At 39.6% G+C, this 20,186-nt stretch overlaps 1 protein-coding gene across 3 annotated transcripts in view; it reads left to right on the top strand.

The window, feature by feature from the left end:
- Positions 1–20,186, top strand: part of LAMA3 (laminin subunit alpha 3) — a 2,187,360-nt gene that overhangs the window by 693,634 nt on the left and 1,473,540 nt on the right. For all 3 annotated transcript variants that reach the window (XM_044065357.1, XM_044065355.1, XM_044065356.1), the window contains exon 7: positions 13,544–13,659. In XM_044065357.1, the coding sequence (XP_043921292.1) occupies positions 13,544–13,659 (116 nt within the window). The remainder of the gene's footprint in view (positions 1–13,543; positions 13,660–20,186) is intronic.

Raw genomic sequence — 20,186 nt, 5'->3', positions numbered from 1 at the left:
AGTATGATAGTTAGGGCATAATTTGACTACTGCCTCTATCTATCAGAGATGTGTGTCAGACTAGGGGTTAATTTCTGATTTCCCATCCACTGGTCCAGATTGTGCTCCAACAGGGTTAGGGAAACGTTCTGCTTCACATGGATGGAAAGCCTATTCTAGAGAATGGGAATTCTCTAAGATACATACCTGTCCCTGTAACATGTTCTATTTAAGTCACAAGCAAAGTTTAAATTCTTGCGTCTAGTAGCACTGATGCTGTTCTTTCTGTTGCTATGCAAAAGGTCTATCAGGGTGAGATCCAAGGATGTCTTGTATGCAAGGCATAAATCGTGTCTCAGCAGTGTGTAGGAAACAGTATAGGGCTAGGGCTTTGAGGTGATCTTCATAGGGCATTTTGTTTATACCCTGCATTCTTTTTGTAAATAAGCTCTGTGGCTGTTTCAATTGCTGCATGTGACTGGTCAGATATATAATGAAGGGAGCATTATACTCAATGATGGATCTGATGAGGGTTGAGTATAGTGGCATGATGACCTCTCTGGACCTAGTTGCCATGCCCTTACTTATAAGTTGAGTGACATAAAATGACTTTCTTACTCCTTTAGACATATGCTGGTCAAATGCCAGGTTAGTATCTACTTGATTCTCTGAATCCCTGATTACTGTGTCTACATTTTGGGGTGTTTTATTGATGAGGAAGTTTCCCAGGGTGGCCGACTTCTCAAAAGGTACTATTATGCATTTACTAGCATTGAGTTTTAAGCCGTGGTTTGGCACCAGTCATTTATTTGTGATAGACCTTCCTGTGAAATGTTAAGATCTTGGAGGGTTTATATGATTACTCCCAACTTGCAATCATCTACATACTTGATAAGCCAGAGGCTCTTGACATTAGCACTGACTCCTGAGAAATAGATGCCAAAGAGGAAATGACCCAGCACAGAGCTCTGGGCTACTTCAGTGATGACTGGCCTCTTTGTGGAGGTGGTTTCTTCAGTTCTCCTCTCCTTATCTGTGAGCCAGTTGTCTATCCAGTGGATTACATAGAGGTTCATACCTAATTTCATGAGTTTGTTTACAATGCCAGAATGGGGTTTTGTATCAAATTCCTTAGCAAGATCAAGGTAGGCAGTACATACTGTTTTGCCCTCATTCATTGCCTTGGTGACCTTCTCAAACAAGTCTACCACATTCATTTGCCATGACCTGCCTTTGAAAAAAACAAACTGAGCTGTGTCCAGTGTCTGAAGGTTTACTATGTCATTGTTAATCATTTCCACGACAATTCTTTTCATGGTTTTACATATGAGACTAGTCTGACTAGTGGGTCTGTAGGTCCTGTGATTCATTGATGGCCCACCCTTGTGTAGAGGGATGAACACTGTGGTCCTAAATTTATGTGGCATGAAGCCTGTTTGGAGGCTATGGTTGAATGTGGTCTCCAGTGGCCTCAAAAGGTCATATTTCAAGCTATGTAGGAGACATTCTGAGATATTATTGGGGCCCATTGAAGCTGTATTCCTGGCCTTAGAAAGTGCCTTTAAGGCCTGCTAGCTACTGATAGTTGGAGAGGTTATTTTAGGTGGTATTTCCTGGGAGACAGATGGTTGTGAGAAGAGGGTAAAGTTGGAGCTGAATTTGTCAGCCAGAGGATTTGCTGTATCTTCCCATTCCATGACTGCGGTTCCATTTACAAGCAATTAGGTACATTTGTTGTGTGCTGCCTTTAAGGTTTCAGATATAGCTGAAGAAGGCCTTATGGTTTTCTTTGGACTGGGATGCTAAATTTACTTCAAAATTTTGTTTTTTGGACTTTATTAGTCCACTTAGTTGTCTATTCAGTTTAATAAGAGAGTGTTTATCATTTTTGGTGTTAAACATCCTAATTTTAGATATATAGCTTTTTTATTATACAGCCTGTTTAATTTTGGATTCCACCAGGGTGGTTTGTTTTTAAGTTAGTATTGGGCTTACTTCTGGTTAGTACAACCATCTCTATGGTTGAGCAGAGCTTCTATGAATAATTTAAGATAGGCTGCTGTGTTGTCTGGGTTTGCAGGGGTTTGAAACTTTGACAGGTAATTGCTTAATAAAAGGTAGTTTGCCTTGGAGCAGTTCCTAACTGTAACAGTGTTGACTGGAGTTACAGAACTGATTTTTATTTTGAAGGAGACTACTTTGTGGTCCAGCTTTGCCAAAGAGGACAAGAAATTGTGTGTGTGTGTGTGTGTGTGTGTGTGTGTGTGTGTGTGTGTGTGTGTGTGTGAGAGAGAGAGTCTGGTGTGTGTGTGTGTGTGTGGGGGGGGGGGGGATGGCTGCAGCATTGTCCCATGTTTGTAACAACCCCTGGTAATTGCATGCACTATCTGGTCCAGGGTGTTTGTGTTTGCAAAGCCTAGGAATCTCTGGATCTGCAAATTAGTGGTCCTGTAAGATTCCCAGTTTTACAGTGATAAAATTCCAAATTAAAGTCCCTCATGAGTATGGTATTTGGTTGAATGGTGAGTGCCTCCAATAGGTGTAAGTATGATCTGTGTGTTTCTTGGGACATAGAGGGTGACCTGTAGCTTACTAGGATATGGTATGGAACTTTGTGTATGGTAATCTGGACGTGAAAGAGCTCCAGCATGTCATCCTGTTTAACCAACCTAAAGGTATGCTTGTAATTGATGTAGATTAAGGCACTTCCATCTTTAATCCATGCCTGTGTAGTTGCTGGACTAAATTTGTGGAAAGCACTGAAGCCTTGCACTGCCAGGGTACTCTTTGTGGCTTTAAACCATGTCTCAGTAACTGCATAGATGTTTGCATTCTCCAGAGTGAGCAGAGCTTGAGAGGAGGGGTGCTTCTTCTTTAGGCTCCCAGCATTGAGCAGTAACACCTTTAGCTTTCCTTGAGTTGATTTTGCTATGTTGGAAGTTTTGTCAATTTGGCATAGCCTAAAAAGGCTCTATGGGGAAAGACAATGCTTTAGCCAATATTCAAAATCCTAGATGGGACAGGTGCAGACCATCCTTGGCAAAGCAAAGTTCGTATTGTGGCATCATTCTTGGTTAAGGTGAAATGCTATTTATTGCTAGGTTCATACCAGCCTTCAACACATAATCTGAAATGTATATAATGCCTCTCTTCATATCATCTAGGCAGGTATGTCTCAGGACATTTACATCTACATGGATCATGACCGAATCATACTGGTTTTTGTGTTGCAGTGACTTGACAGATCCTGCCCTGATAGGCAACTGACTTGTTATTTTCTCCTTTTTCAACCTGGCGAGTGGGACATTAGTATATTGTACAATGGACTCTGCCTATGACTCGGGTTCTGGGTAGTGTATTAACCTGTCTTATGGGCTTGGTAGTTGAGGCTGCACTGGGTGTGGCTGTATTTGCAGTGTAAGGTGTTGTTACTGTGGAGTCCTTTTGAGATTTCTGAGGATACTATTTGTAAGTGTAATGTCTGGGGGGGTGGTCTTTGGAGTTTGGGAAGATTGCATGTAAGTGCCTCAACATAAGTAGGCCTATGTGTGCTGTGTGTACTATGTCTTTTGAGTGTAGTGTGTCGGTTTCTGACAACCATATTGTTATTTTGAGTGCTTGTACTTAAGAGTTTTACCTCCAGAGGTATTGTGTTTATAAATAACTCACATACTGTGTTTTTTAGAAGATTAAATGCTTGTTAGTGAAGAGTAGACAATTGTCACATTGTCTCAAGACACCTTTATCCACCAAACTGGGTGCAGAGAAATTGGAGGGAAAGTGCATATATATGATATCATGCCCTTTATTGGGTGATCTACAAGGGTGTGTTCTGTGAGGAGTTAATAGTGGGCTGCTGGCTGCTTTTGGGATGGAGGCTAGACAGCTATACAATACTAAATTTAAGGGGCAGTGCTCCTCAATGCGCAAACTAGCTATTCTGTGCTAGCTAATGTGCAAAATAGTTACCCTACAGTTTCACAGGTACTAGTTTTATAGGGTTTTTTTTTTTTATAGATGTATGTCTATACAGAGCACTACTAACAACTGTTGTGTGATGGGCAGTGGCACATAAACATGCCAGATTTATACAGGTATTTAAAATGCAGGAAACTAACTTATAAGCTCTCTTGCTAATACAACAACTACACTTACAGCTTCCTTATGTATTTCTCAACTCAGATAGATCAGGTCACCACCTATTGAAAAAGATTGAGAGTATATGCTCCGTGTATGCTGCCGCAAAACAACATTAAGAAACTAGCAAAACAAAGCAATTTCAAGCTAATGAGATAACAGTTTCAGCAGGAAGTTTCTTTATATGATCCTAGACATGCTTGAACAAAGTAATAAAACAAAAGACTAGGCCATAGCCTCATCAGTCTAAGCTCACCATTTAGGGGTCCTCCACCCTGTCAGGGACTGTAGTATCCCCTGACTATCAAGGCTCAGCCACATACTAGTGGCTGACTGATGACCAAGAAGAAGACAAAAAAGGTGTTCCTCTGACTCCCAGCTCTGGAAATGAGTTTCAGAGTTTGAATAATACCATTTCCACATTGAAGATGAAGTTAACCATTCTACCCTTTAGTCTCGTAAACAGGGATATTTCATTAAACTCAGGTCCAAAACATTTTCTCCTCTCACCTCCCATGACTCTTTGCCTTACAGGCAAGAGCTAAAGAGGTGCCCAGTACCTTTCCCACATCTCTGGGTCCAGTGATCTTCCCTGGGGTATTAGTTATATGAGAGATGTTTGATGACTAGTAGGAATCTACTGAGAGAAAATGTTTGTCTAGAAAATACATTTATATGCTAGTACAGAGTGCTGATCAGACCTCTTTTGAACATCTGTGCCCTTCTACATCAGGATGATGTTGCCTCTTCCTCAGAAATCATCTATCACTTTCCTCTATGCTTAAGGCACGTGCATGAGCTACCCCTATAAAACATAGTTCAAGGAAGGTGTGAGCTTCACCTTCAGAGTCCACCTGCATGGGAGATTCAAAGTGATACAGAGGCTCTTCTCCTGAGACAGGCAAGGTTATTGAGATGTTATTTCTCTGCAGTTCTATCTCAGATTACCCATTTATAGGCAGGACCCACAGTCTGATTAAATTCACTATTTACTAATCTGTCTTCTCCCTCATAGAAGCTTAACCAATAATTGGAGAAGAAGGATTGTGGACCTTTAGTTATCTCATTGATAGAAACTGTTCTTAAGATTCACAGGTAAGTACTAGGCTGGCTGCTGCTGTGATTTACTTTAAGCCCAACCAAATTTTCTTCAAGGGTATGAATCAAATTTTGTACATTGTACTTGTGAGGTAAACACCCTAACCATTATGCCAGTCCCAAACCTCAAAATACTTATCTTGTCTAGGATTTGAACCTGGGATCTCTTGCATTTTATTGGTGAACACTGGATAGTTTCTGTGAAGGGCCATTTTTAAGCATAGCCAGGAACAGAATCAGACCTTGTAACTTGTATTTATGAAGTGAAGACATTAACCATTATGCCAAACCCACCTAGTTTCTTTTGCCTTGGAAGTTCTCAGTTTCAGGTAGCTATCCTCTGTAAACCTGTGGGCATGATTTATTTCATGATAAACATTTTGCAACAATTTTCTGTATGACCTCTTGATCTCTAGTTGAGACACTATAGTATGCATCTACCCTGCCAACAGAAAAAGTTTTATGAATATGGACAAAATCAGACAAGAGTTTTTCTTCTTCTGCAGTTCTAGACCTCATGGTCCTGTATTGTTTCTCTCACCTGTCTTGCTGCCAGATAGAAACACTGGCAAAGCTCATAGTGCCTGAGATCAAAGAATCTGAGGGGATGACCCTTAGGGCAGTTTCCATTATGCATTTTCCTGTTCCCTGCTATAGCATGAGCTGTGCTAATGCTATGGGGTAGGGAAAGAGAATCTGGAATGTACATGAACCAAATAGTGTGTCGCAAAAGATGAGAAAGGCATTTCTAGATACCATCTTCCAAGGGGAAGTTCTGTTTCAATAAGCTTCTCAGGATATCTCAGAGGACCTGCAAAGGATGAAACAGGTACTGACCACCAGGTAAGTTCTAATTAATGCCCCAGCCAGCTTCCTCCTCTTCTGCATTTAGACCGGATCAGCTCCAAAGAAAAAAGAAGTTCTTCTGCAGACTGAGAAAGGTGATAAAACATCATGTGTTCTTGCCTTGTCTTGGTCCCTCTTCCAAGCCACCTAGATTCTGCAAGGGACTCTGATCAGCACTATTTCTCAGGACTTTACACTGGAGGTCATTTCTCCAGGCCTGCTTTCATTAGAGAATCATCACCAGCATCTGTCAAGCTATGGGGATCCTGGATACCGTTTCAGACAACCATGTCTTAGAGCTCTTAGGCTTATCCTTGTGAAGAGATTTCTTAGACAACTAATAAATTTGTGTGAAGCTCCAGGAACAGGCCAAGGTTCTGTTGCACAAAATGTCCGTAGGTCCTTATCCTCCTTTAATTACTGGAAGGGGATTTTATTCCAATCACTTACTGATTCCAGTGGGCACAAAGGATTCTTTTCCATTTTAAATCTAAGTGAATTCACAGGTATATGTGGACATTGAATTCCAAATGGTAACTCCTCAGGTGGACCTGGCACCTGTTGGCTACTATTTTTGCAGTCTCACGCTAAGCCAGCATAAGACTGGTTTCAAGCTCTGACGTAGTCCTGTGGTGTTGTTGGTCTTGATGTATGCTTTTTATTTTAGGCATGTTTACATCTGGGAGTCTCACTGAAGATTAATTTTGTTCATTCTAGGCCAAAGCCATTTTTAGCACAATTTGCTACCATGTGTTTTGGTATCAGTACCCAGATACTAACCTTGGTGACAGATGTCTTGCAGAAGAAATGTCCTATAGTTTCCACTTACTGGTAGGACATGCAAACTACTACACTTTTCCTGGGCACTGTTACTTTACTTAAAGGGTTCCTGTCTTGTAATAAGTCTAACACGGGTCTCTGCTTGCTGAATCATACTGATTTCACATTTGTAATGCCCACTTATCTGGTTGAGAAGTCTGGCCCTAATTTAGCAGTTGCTACACCCAGCTTAAAAAGCAAGTACATTGAATGTAATCTCGAAGTCGGTATATCCTTAGCAATTAGACCAAAACAAAAATATGTCAATAATCTCATTCATAAAATGAACCATCCTCAATGTAACAGACTACATTCAACCATAAAGTAATCCTAGACACATTTATATTTTATTCTGTACCTATAAAATCTGATACAGCAATTGATAAACAGATAAACAGGTGGTAGGTACCCACCTTGTGGTCTCTTAATCTATGCCTTATCTCTCCAGCTCAGCAACATGAGCTATATTCTGCATTATTACTAGACATGACATTCACTTGAGCTGGGTATGTTGAATCAAGTCAAACCCTCAAAGAGAGTCAGTCATTTATCTCATCATGGTCAAATAAGTCACATAATCAAAAATGCTGATGCAATTTATGGTCACTAAGTTAATGGGGAGTGGAGTTTCTCCTTTCCCCATGTTCCTGAGATTTTGGAGGTATTCATAAATATCAGAGGTGCATTTCCTGCATGGGCGGTGCAGAGGGATTTTGCCCTTAGACTATCTTTAATCTTCAGTACCAGTAAAATACAGTTTATGGTCTGCATTTTTCAATCAGAAACTACATTTAACTGGTTTAGCCATTAACTGGTTTGGCATCAGTGAACTGACCTAGAGTGAAATATCTTAGAAATTACTTCTGCAACAAAAGTTCTTGGCAATGATAGCATTCTAACAGAAGTATTTCCCCTTTCACAAAATGTAGCAGGTGTCGCAATTACTCATTCTTGACTCAGAAAAGTAGTGGTGAGCAGTTACAATGCAGGGCTCTTACTGGAATATGCAGTTTAAATCCTTTAATGAGGTTCTTTTGTAGGGCTAATCTGTTGCCAACAGTGATGATTACATTATTGTAATGTGTATTATCCCAAGATAAGGCTGCCACTCAGATGTCTTAGTCCTGCCTTGTGGTGCTGTCGTGATCCATTTAACCAAATTATTCAGAGCAGGATGGTCACTCAAAAACTTCAGCTAAGAGTAATCAATCTGGGTTTCATTTCTGATTTGTTGGTTTTCAGAACAGATGCCACGATTAAGAGAAACATCTGTACATCTCAACTTCTTTGCTCAAGAATCTGGGCAAAAGCAAAACTAATGGGAGCAAAGAGCTAAAATCTGGGATAATTTTTAAATATTATTCATTTAAAAATTAATTGAAGTTTCTATCAGCATACATTTTTTTAACAATAGGAAGTATGAAAACCATTGCCTGATCGTACGCCTCGGTGGTTTACAGAAGAATAAAAAAAATTGCAGGGCGCAGGGCAAACATATGAATCCAAATTAGTCTACAAAATTCTGAATAGTTCAGAGGTATGGAAACAGCTAAGAACATTCTTGTGACACTAAATATTACATTATTGGACTGGTAAAACATAAACAAAAAATGCAATGTTTATTAAGAATGTTTTTGTTAATCAGGAATGAACATCAAAAGTTTGAAGGCAGTCAGGTACTGTTGTAGTTGAGACCATAACAGTGTTCACTAGCAGTCTTTTGCCATTATTCCCATGACCCACTCAGGAGCTGCCAAGAAAACGGGTCTATATTATAAGATCGACAGTTGAAAACATCAAACAACATATGTTCGACACCATATGGTCAATGTCTTCAAACGTCAACCTTATAAAAATACAAAAAAAAAAAAAGAAAGAAAGAAAAAAGTACCCTAACGGGTTTAAGCACTCTGCACCCCCCACGTGGGGGTCTGCACCCCCCCACACCTCCGCTACTTAAATATACCAACTTCGAGACCACACTACATTGCAGTAAACAGAAAGCTCCCTTTACGGAGATTTCCGTTTACATGCTCGAGATTCTGAGCGTTCGATATTCTCATGTTGACAATGTCAGATTCAACATTGTCAGCTTTTGAGAATACAATATAGACCCAAGAAAACAAAGGCTTTCAGTTCAAGGAGTAGTTTTGATGCAAGCAGAAGACTGAACTGAAAAAAGAGCATTGCCGGAGTGATTTACTTTGACTCAGCATAGGAAGTTTAACAGCACTTTCTTTATTCTTTGAATGGTGCTGCACAGACTGATTTACATATTTATTTATTTCTCCGTTGTTAGCCAGGTTAGTCTCATTTGTCTGTTGGCCTATTTCCAGGGAGACCCATGTTCGTATTTATACTGGCTAAACAAATTTTGACTAGAGTACCAGAAAGGTTCCGTCTCCATTCCTGATAAGTACTGTGGCATCTTTTACAACCCCCTCAGACAAATGGGGCCTTAGTTTAACATCTCATCCAAAGATCTTACTCAGTGGAATTATTTGTCTCATTAATCATAACAATGTGCCAGACATCTTCATGTTACCTAGTTATAAAGCCCACTACTGTAATTTCAGTATTTTCAGATGGACAAGTGACATTCCACTTTGATATTTTTAGGAGTAGTCCATGACTGGGGGTGTGTGTAGTACGGAATTTACCCACAGTTGATGTGGTTTGATCATGAGAGCAAACTCCGAGTGGTCAAACAAGGCAGACCATGGGTAAATGCTGCAGAACCCAGACACAGAAGGAGACTATTGCTCTTATACAACGACATTATTTAAGAAAAAAATGTTTAGCTTTTTTTAATAATGTCATTGCCATCACATCAGTTTTGTCTGTTTCTACCTCCTGTGCCAGCTTGTAATTTATTGCAGATGGATATGAGATTTACATCGCCGTTATTTTATAGTGTATCACTTAAGTGGAGAAGAAGAGATGAGGAAGGTTCTTGCTTCCTTTATTTCTTTTCATTGTACATTTCTGTCTTCCCTTTCTTCTTCTGTCAGTACTAGTAGTTTGTAGTACTAACAGAAGAAGAAAGAGAAAGACAAAAACTTCATGTATGGGAGGCTTCAAAGCAAGTGTTTTGTCCTTTTTTATTACCATGTCTCTCGCAGTATCATCAAGCTGACCACTGAAGTCATGCTGTGCAGCTGGACTTTTCCTGTGGAAAATGCTCGGTTTTCAATGGGTATACTAATTACTCTGACTAATTAACTAACACGTTTTAGAATATTTATGAACATTCATTGTATAATGAACAGTAACAGGTCTGTGATGTCATTGGATGTATGACTAATTTTCATGATGCATTGAATGGACCTGCATGCATCTATGCTTAGTCAACAAATGCAGATAATTCACTGAACCCCATTCATGACTTGGACCTCTGAATGCAGTTATTCCCTGTGAAGGATGAAATCCTTGTAAGTGCAAGTCATTTACTTGTGTTGGTTGAGTCCCTGTCTTTTGTTTCTATCCATCTGTGGTAGTACCAGGTGGATGGGTTGTTGAGATCTCTATTTCAGGCATATTGGAGATAGTCATGGCTCCAAGCAGTGCACTGAGGAGATGATCAGACTTGACTATCTTTCCATCCAGTGTCCCAGTCTGAGGATGGCAGAACCAAACTCACATTTACCTTTAGTACCAGATGCCCACCAACCCAGAGTGGGGATCCAGTGCCTATCAGGCAGTAGGTTTCTCCACCACTGACCCATTTACTCGGGAGAAGGGGTTTGTCTGCTATGCTAGCCTTCCCAATACAGTCTCTCCACAAGGGGACATGTGTGAATGGGGTGCTCATACCTCATGAACAGCCCCCATGAAGCTATGGAGTTGTACCACTAGGAATAATGCTTCCTTTCTCTCTTGTCAGGATTGCCCATGGGGAATCCAGAATGACATGCTCTTACAGAAGAATCTGAAACAGATGGTCAACAAAACCAACGTGTCATACATTCATCTCGATGTTCCCATCTTAGTGCCATTCCAGCATAGCTGCAAACTGATCATTTTTGGAGCAGTTCTTGTTATTGGTGCTCTACAAAGATGGACATAGCATATCGCTTTATATTTAACTTCCCCTTTCCGTCAAGAGTTGTGAGAGTTTTATACATAGTAAGGATATAACAGAAATAAGTATCACAGAAAATGTTTGCAGAAAGTCCAGTAGTCTTGTCTAGTTTGTTCTGTTCGTCCCCGTATATAATTTGTCTGACTAGCCTTCTGTCTCATTTAGTATGCTGCTGTAATAACATAGCTTTCTGAACTGAATAATTCTTCATATTGTGTAATATGCTATTTTTTTTTCATTTGTGCATTGAGTGTTTTGTATGAAAATATGGTTTATCTTCTAATGTGTTATATATAAATGCAATCATTTTCAGAGACTTATTTCGTCCAACCCCCTCCCTCTGTGGAACTTAGCTATTTGATAGAATAAAGGTAGATACTTCACTTTTTAAGACATTTAGTTCAGCTGGTGCTCACCTGCACCTCCTCCTTTGATATATTTCATTTGCCTTCTTTGAAATGCTCCTCTAATCATTTGAATGAGAGTCAGAACTCATTCAGGAGACAAAACAGTTCATTGTACCATGCTGGTAAATATTCATATCTGACATTGTCAGGATGGTACCCATTTTAGATGGAAGTGCTTCTCAGTGTGTTTGGCACACACAGACTTGGCATATTTTCTTTGTTTACATGCTCCATTCTTGATTACAACCCTGACACATTACTTATAGAATGATCCTGAATAAGTTTTGTCAGCTGATGATAGGAGAAGGCCATCTCATTCACACACATGGAGCACAACATACACACACACACACACACACACACACACACACACACACACACACACACACACGCAGATCTACTTCTATTTTCAAAATTCCCACTTAATCAAATTATGAAACGAGACGATGTTGCCAAAGTTTTACTTTAATGAACACCCGGATCACTGTAATTTAACTCTGGGAAACTAACCACTTGGCACACAGTTAGCTAAGGAGAGCTCAGATTAAACCAAAAGATGAAACGTTAATGGCTGCAGCTGAAGACAGCAGGATACTTACATGCAGGCTAAATTCCTGTGGGCTACATACAGGCGAACTACATATATGCAGGTTACATGCATGTGGGCTACATACATGCAGGCTACATGTGCCAGTATAATATATTTATATATATATATATATATATATATATATATATATATATATATATATGTGTGTGTGTGTGTGTGCGTGTTTATATATACAGTGTGTATGTGGAAGTATGTTTGCAATAGTATTCCAAACAAGTTAGCTGCGGTCATGTAATATCTTTTCATGTTAACATACATGGTTTAGTTTCCTTATTTTCTTCTTGCTGGTAGGACCAGAAGGAAGTTGAGAGCCATGGGAGATAGCTGACTGAAGCTGAAGGATGTTACAGCATGAAAAAAAAGTTAGTTGATTTCATGGCACAGAGCATTGGTACCCTGAAAACACTTCCGCCAGCCCAGGTTCAGATATTAGGTCCGGCATGGCAGAAATCACCCAAGGTTATGTGGGGAATATGTGGCAGAGGTTAGCTCCCTGACCCCAGACAGTATGTGGTATAATGTCTGCCTTCTGGCTGCCAGCTGTCATACGAATGGCTATTTGAACCATGTTCTGCAGTCAACTATGGAGTATACTGCACTCTAATCAAAGAAACTATGTTATGACCCATAGTCATCTGCATCAATCCAGGTATTATAGGAGGCTGGTACATCTTCATGCTATAACTGAGAAGGGGAAATTAATGCTAGAAGCTGGGGAGGTCCTCTTAGTATAATGTAAAGTTTAGTCTGCACCAAGGGTCTTCTCAAGCCTCCTTATGGCTGGTTGAAGTATGGTGTTCACTCACAGCAGCCTCTGTCCTGACAGCTCACCCCAGTTTGGGATGCAAGCTGGACTAGTGGGCTGAAAGCAAAGGTGCCCATATACCAGATATGATCATAGTATTACTAGAGATTTGAAATTAGAAGTGAAACAGTAGAAGAAAGAAGCATAAGAGGAAAAAGCATAAAAATGTATATATGTATGCATGTGTTACTAATGTAAAAGTGCATTAATTTGAATTGTGATGTCATTAAGTACCAGAAAACCCAGCTGAAGTGTACCTAATTACTGTATTCCTCAAGTTTTCCACAAAGATATCAAGGGCTATTTCTTTAACTGTTCTTGTTTTAATTAAAAAAAAAGTATGACATCAATGGTACTGAAATAATGGAGAGGGTTTGAACATGTAATATGCTAATTCATGTTTTTGTTGTAGACCAATACTGCATAAAATGAATTAGTTTCATGTATGGTCTTTATGCCCGCTTAAACAGAAACAAATCTATTTACAGTAAATCATAACTTTGCAGCTAGATACTTCCTCTGACGGAAAAATGGTGAAGGTGAGAGAGTACCACAGTCCTGTACTGTTGAATCAAGTATCGGGTGTCATATTCTATTATAATCCCTATCATTCTGTATTTTTGTTGTAGCTAATATCAGTTCCTGCATCACAGTAGCTGGCCAGTATATCACTAATAACTTGTGAATATTGAATGAAATTGCTTTCTTCTTAAGGATAACATCTTGTTGCAAACAAATAAATGACGTTATGTATCTTGCAGGTTACATTGTAATTGTCAGCATAACACATGTGGAGAATTCTGTGAGCGTTGTTGTCCTGGATACAATCAAAAACCATGGAGGCCTGCAACAATTAACAGTGCAAATGAATGTGAACGTAAGTAAAGGAGAAATTCCTTTAACATTGTCAAGTGTTTTCACATTTATGAGTATATAGTACACTGTTTATAAACTACCATTTTCAATGTGTTATTACAGTAATTCTATTATTACAGTAATTCTAATTTCTCTTAAATTTCTTAAATTAATATGACATGTTTAGCCAAAAACACATCACACACACAGATTTACAAAAGCACTCATGTACATGCACACACAGACACACACATATGCATGGACCAAAATGCATATACAGATGTAGTTAAATTGTGCAACAGGAAATGAAAAATGTATTTAAATCATGACGTTTGCAAGAAAAATGTAGTTCTTTGAAATTTGACCGCAAGACCTTCAGTAATGTGTGCTAATGTCACTGGTTCTGGACCATCAAGGAGCCCCTGAGCAGACATGTTTTGAGTTGTCCATTAATAAAGGCATTTTCCTTTCAACTAGGGGAGCACTGGCATGTTGCCTCAATGCCAGATATCACATATATGGCACCAAGGTATCTCAGCACTCAATAGAAATGCAACAACAGCAGGGGCAGGGATAACTTTGTCAATCATTAGAAATGCCCAGTCAGAAAGTGTTCATTCTTTGTCTGGGGTGGATGGAATTTAATGTAGAAAAACTAAAATACTTTGTATTAAAAATGATCATCAAAGGTTTTATTGGTAGACATTTTATGAGGCTTCTTCATAATCAAAGGATTTGAATTATTTGAGAAATGACATTCTCAGGAGGTACTCTGTGTTCAGAAGGAATTGTTTATTCGTAAAGTGCTTATTTTTCAAAATACAATATAAACTGCATGTGAAACAAATTGAAAAATATATTTTATGTAAAGAAATATTCTTATTTTAAATATAAAAAAGTACAACGTGCCAATATAATATCTCTCAGTTGCCTTTAATTTTACTAGCCAAGAAATTGAGACCTGGTCACTGAAACCAGGCCAATCACTTTATGAACAAACACTTTATATTTATATGTAGCGTATAATTTTTACAAAAATCTTTTTGATTCTGTACTTATCATTCATTATATGTCTTCGGATTGAATTTCTGGTATATGAAGACAAAGTTGTGTGCCTGTATGTGTATTGCAGACATTAATTAGACAGTCATAGATGTTTTGAGCATACTGTTTCTGTGTGATAATTTGAAAAAAAAAAAACTTGGTTGAGCATACAGAGTATGATTGGCTGCACATTCCCTCTAGATTTCTGTTGTAAAGATTATTTATGAAAGCATGCTTCCTCTTGGTTTTATTCAATTTAATCTAGCTGATTCCACAGAGCTGGCCACATCTGCAGTTAGTGGCCTTGGTAAAATGACCTTCTATTGCCATCCTAGCAAAAAAGTAAATCAGGCATCAGCCCTCAACCCTTCATTCATGCCCACGCCCATATTTTTAAAAAAATATTTCTTTCTTTATTGCTTTTATTTAAAAGTTCAAATATGTACACTATATACACATCATAATGAGATACAAATGCATTCAATTTCCTATTGACATTACTTTAACATTTGCAATTTAATTGTTCCATTTTAGTATTATGTTGCTATTCCTTTATCCTCTTAGTTGCCTGACTCCAAACGTCCTGTAAAAAATTAAAGGACTGAGGTGCCAGCCCACTAACAGAAAACACAAAGACATGGATACACAGGCATGATGTAATTCTTTTTATTGGACCAGCATAGGTTTTGCAATTACACTAGCTTTCAAGCTGGCATTGGCTCTTTGGCAGGCATTATTAAGTTACTGATGTTAGATACAGTGCTAAAATACCCACTTACGAGTAGAAAGATCAGCAAATCATTTATTTCCAGTTGGCTAAAAAATGAATCTTGAAAACTGCTAGTGTGGAACAAAATGCACCTTGGCCTACTCCTCGGAGACAGACAGTGTGTGTGTGTGTGTGTGTGTGTGTGTGTGTGTGTGTGTGCGCACGTGTGCGTGTGTGTGTGTGTGTGTGTGTGTGTGTGTGTGTGTGTGTGTGTGTTTATGAGCGAGTGCACGCGCGCTCATGTGCATGTGTGCGCGCGTGTGTGTGTGTGTGTGTGTGTGTGTGTGTGTGTGTGTGTGTATATACAAAGTTTGACATGTTACATTAGTGTTCATTTAGCAGAGAAGAAAACACTCACAGAGAGTGCTCTTACATTTAATGAGACAATAAATCTTGTAGGAACATTAGTTAAATCTAGAGAAGGAAAACAAGAAGTTATAATTTTAAATTATTAGTCTGTCCAAAAAGTAATTTTTGAGAGGCAGATGTTTTGGTTAACAGAAAATATAAATTAGCAATAGTGTCCAGCTCACAATGACTAGAAATGCAAGAGCTAGATATTTGTGTAGATGCATGCATTTACTATGTTACGCAGGCTGTGGTTCATATATCTGAAAGAAAGAAAGAAAGAAAGAAAGAAAGAAAGAAGGGAAGAGAGAGAGAGAAGAAAATGTTATGTCAGCCAAGGTTCTGAAGAACAGCAGAACTGAATAAAGTTATGTTATGGTGTTAACACTTTCTTAACGTTAATGCTTTACCGACTATTAAGTTAATCATTACTTCTGTTCTGACCAGAATGTTGCCTTATGTTAAAGTAAGTATTCCCTTGTCATGAATAAAACACAGGTATTAAAACATAAACCCCAGTAATCTTAACAGTTGCTGTTAATATTCTGAAATAGTCAGCAGTTTGGGTTCGGAGTAAATTCTTAATAAACCTTGCATTAACAGGGAAACAAAAAACATTTGTTCTTGAATTACTTTATATGTCCATGTCACTTTGTGCCACCATGTACCTTTATCTATAGTCTTCTTCTCTAATTTGCTTTTTATTATGTTACCCTTCATCAGGACACTTTATCCATGAAGGCATCATTTTCTAGCATCTCTCCAAAATCCTTCAATTCACAAACAAGCCACTATTCCCAGTAAATGGTCTTATGACAACTTAGTCCTGGAAACACCAACTAGCCTCCATAGATCACTCTTCTTTGGTTTATGCATCTCCTGCATCTGTCTCCATCTTATTTATACTGTACTGTTTAAACCAGTGTCCAAATCTCATACATTTTCCATTAACCAGTTACCTGTCTAAGCATAAGACTTTTTATTCAGTCTTGAAGGTTTATTACATCGTATCCAAATGAGACAGTTCATAACAGATGTTCTTCATGTTTGACTGTTGCAGTCATTACATTTGTAGATGAAGTGATGTCTTATCAAAGCAGGGGCATGATAAAGACTGATGACAGGTGCAAATATAAAAGTTAATGAAAATGTGTAAAAGTACAGTTGTGTACACTTACCATAAATGTAGATGTTCGAGTGTATTCACTGTTGCAGTCATTACATTTGGGTAATCTGCTGGCAGGTTGCCCTCAGTCAGCCTGAATTCCAAAGTCTTGGACCCTCCATCGGTTGCTGTCTTCTCTTCCATGACATCAGGTCGTCAGGGGTATAAAACATGCAGCCAATGCCGTTTTCATGAGTCTTTCTTGCCGTGCAGTGCCCGAAGCAGAAGCATTTCGCAAGTGCCGGTCGATCGACTACTGAAATATTCACGTTTGAGTTTCAGAACCGAAGTCTTCAATAAAGCTAAGTACCCCATTGGGGAAACTTTTTTCTTGCTTTTTACCGATGTCAGAAAAAGTTAATAATTGTATTACTTGTGGGAAGCAAATACCTCATAAGGATTTCCATTTATACTGTATTCCTTGCCTAGGTCCTGATCACAACGTGCCTGGCTGCCGGTTTTGTGCTAGATTTAACCAACGCACTATTAAGCGTCGGTATATTTTTGCATCTAAGTATTTTGGAAACAGATTTAACTACCCAGAGATGTCGTCGGATAGCAATCCGACTACCGGAATACATAAAAAATGCAAAGAAATGGACAGAGAAAGGCAGTCGAGATCAAAAACTGACGACGGAGCTTCTCCTAAGCCAGATGCCAGTTCACCGGTACTCAGTGAGGTGCTTTCGCAGCCCCTGATACCCGCTACCTTCGAGTCGCACACCTCTACCGACACCCATGTGGAGTCCGACATGCCGCAAGATACTCAAGGTATTGGACTGATGGATGAATCTCCCTCGGATGTGTCTGGAGCTGCTGAGCAGGCATCAGCTGCTAAGGGTGTATTCAGACCTCAACATTTTTATATCAAACTGATGAAAGCTGCAAAACCAAAGACAAAGGCACCTTCAAAAACTAAAAAACGATGCCTGAGCCACGTGCACAGGCCTCTATGGCTAAAAAACAGATGATCAAAGTGGCTGAAGACCTTATTACCTTGATTAGGGTTACTCTTCCCCCTCCAGATAAGAGGCCTAGGCAAGACACTGACTATGAATCTTCAGATCAGGTTTCTATTTCTTCTGATTCCTCTTCTGATCAGGAATTATCTTTACCTCCCTATGAGGATTCTAATGCTGAGGAGTCTATTCCATCTGCATCTCCTCCTGAGGATTATTCATTTGGGGAAACCTTGCATACTTTGAGGGAGCATTTTCACTGGGAGAGTCAAGACTTCTCATAATCAAAAAAGAGGCTCAGGGATTTCCTCCTTCTCCCTCAGCACAAGCCTTTAGCCATTCCCCCTGTGTTAGACATTGTGGATGATGTTTTTTCGGAGTCAAGCCTGACCCCTGACTCTTTACCTCCGGCTCCCAGTAAGCCTGACAGGTATTACAGGGTCCCTGACTCTCATTAATTTTTATTTAGAAACCCTGCTGCTGATCCTGAAACTATTTCACAGGGTCCAAAGGGAGTTAAGGCCTCAAAAGCAAAAAACCCTATCCCCTCCAACAGAGATTCAAGAGCACTGGACAGATGGGGAAAAAAGGTTTATACATCTGCAACCTTGGCAATTGGGGCCTTAAACTGTCAATTTCATATGCTTAAGTACCAACAACATGTTATGGGATTGCTGAAACAGAAAATGATGTTGATTTCAGAATGTGCAGAAAATAAGGAATTGCATGAATTATTGCATGCAGCTGAACAAGTTGGAAAGCATACTTTGCAATGTGGTTTTGATTCTTTAGAGGCCTCCTGCAGGGCCGCAGTTACAGGATGTGTGATTAGGAGGCATGCCTGGTTAAAGGAACAAAATTTGCTTGATCATGTTAAAGCTAAATTGCTAGATGCAGCGTTACAGCATGATTCTCTGTTTGGAATTAAGGCAGAAGAGGTTCTAAAGAAAATGGAAGACAAAGCTAACTCTAAGCAAACTGTTAAAGATTTCTTACAAGTGCAGCCACCTAGATTCAGTAGACACCGGCCTACAAAAAATTGGTCCTTTCCTGTGTCAGACAGAGCTCAAAGGGGCAAATCCAGATGCCCTAAGGGTTCCAGGTACCAGGCTCAAGACTCATACAGGTCAAAGCAATGGGCCGCATCCACCTCCAAATCTGGAGAAGATAAAGTGCAAACCTACAGAAAGCAATCCCAATGACTTCCCTCTGCCTACACCAAGCACTTATCTTTTGGCAGCACCCACAGAGGGAAAATTAGCACTTTTTGCTCAAAATTGGCAATTAATAACCCAGGACAAGTGGGCACTGAACATCGTATCACAGGGATACAGATTCCATTTCCACACTCTGCCAATGACAAATGGTTGGCCAGACCTACCAAAAAAACAATGGGCAGAGGCACAGAAACAGGTTACATCCCTCATGGATATGGCGGCCATTCAGACAGTACCAGAACAGGAAAAAGGACAAGGTTTTTACGCAAGACTGTTCTTGGTACCTAGAAAGAACAAGGCCTGGCGGCCAATACTGGATTTATCAATTTTGAACACATACTTGGACATTCCAAAATTCAAAATGCTCACCTTACAACAGCTTCTGCTTGGCTGGTGACTTTAGACTTAAAAGAGGCATACCTGCATGTCCCAGTAAGACAGTCGTGCAGAAGATACCTCAGATTCAAGGCTGACTTAATGCATTACCAATTCTCTGTACTGCCCTTTGGCTTATCTACTGCGCCCAGGGTCTTTACAAAGTGCCTGGCACCAGTAATTGCATCTTGCAGACAAAGAAGTATTCAAATATATCCTTACTTGGACGACTGTTTCATTCAAGCAGAGAACAAAGACACTCTTCTACGACATCTGGCGTTTGTGATAAGACTTCTAGCCTGCCTAGGGTACACAATAAACGAAAAGAAATCACAGCTGTTACCCTCTCAAAATATAACATTCCTGGGTGCAAGCTTGCATACAACTGCCCAGATGGATTACCTCACGCCAGACAAACAAAGCCAACTGACTACTTACTTCAAACTGATGGCAACAAAAACCCAGTCTTCTGCAAGACAAATTCTGCAGGCTTTGGGCTTCATGGCATCCTGCAGCCTACTAATTCCATATGCAAGACTGCATATGAGTAAACTTCAATGGTACCTAAAAGGTTTATGGAGTCAACATTCACACAGTCTGGAAACAATGATTCCTCTCATCCCCTGCCTGCAACAGGAGTTTCTATGGTGGGCAAAGGCCTGTCATCAAAAC

This window comes from Protopterus annectens, chromosome 3.part0, assembly GCF_019279795.1.
Source record: "Protopterus annectens isolate FY-2018-M chromosome 3.part0, PAN1.0, whole genome shotgun sequence".
Lineage (NCBI taxonomy): Eukaryota > Metazoa > Chordata > Ceratodontiformes > Protopteridae > Protopterus > Protopterus annectens.
The sequence above is the reverse complement of the archived record's forward strand: the minus strand, read 5'-3'. Positions and strand labels throughout refer to the sequence as shown.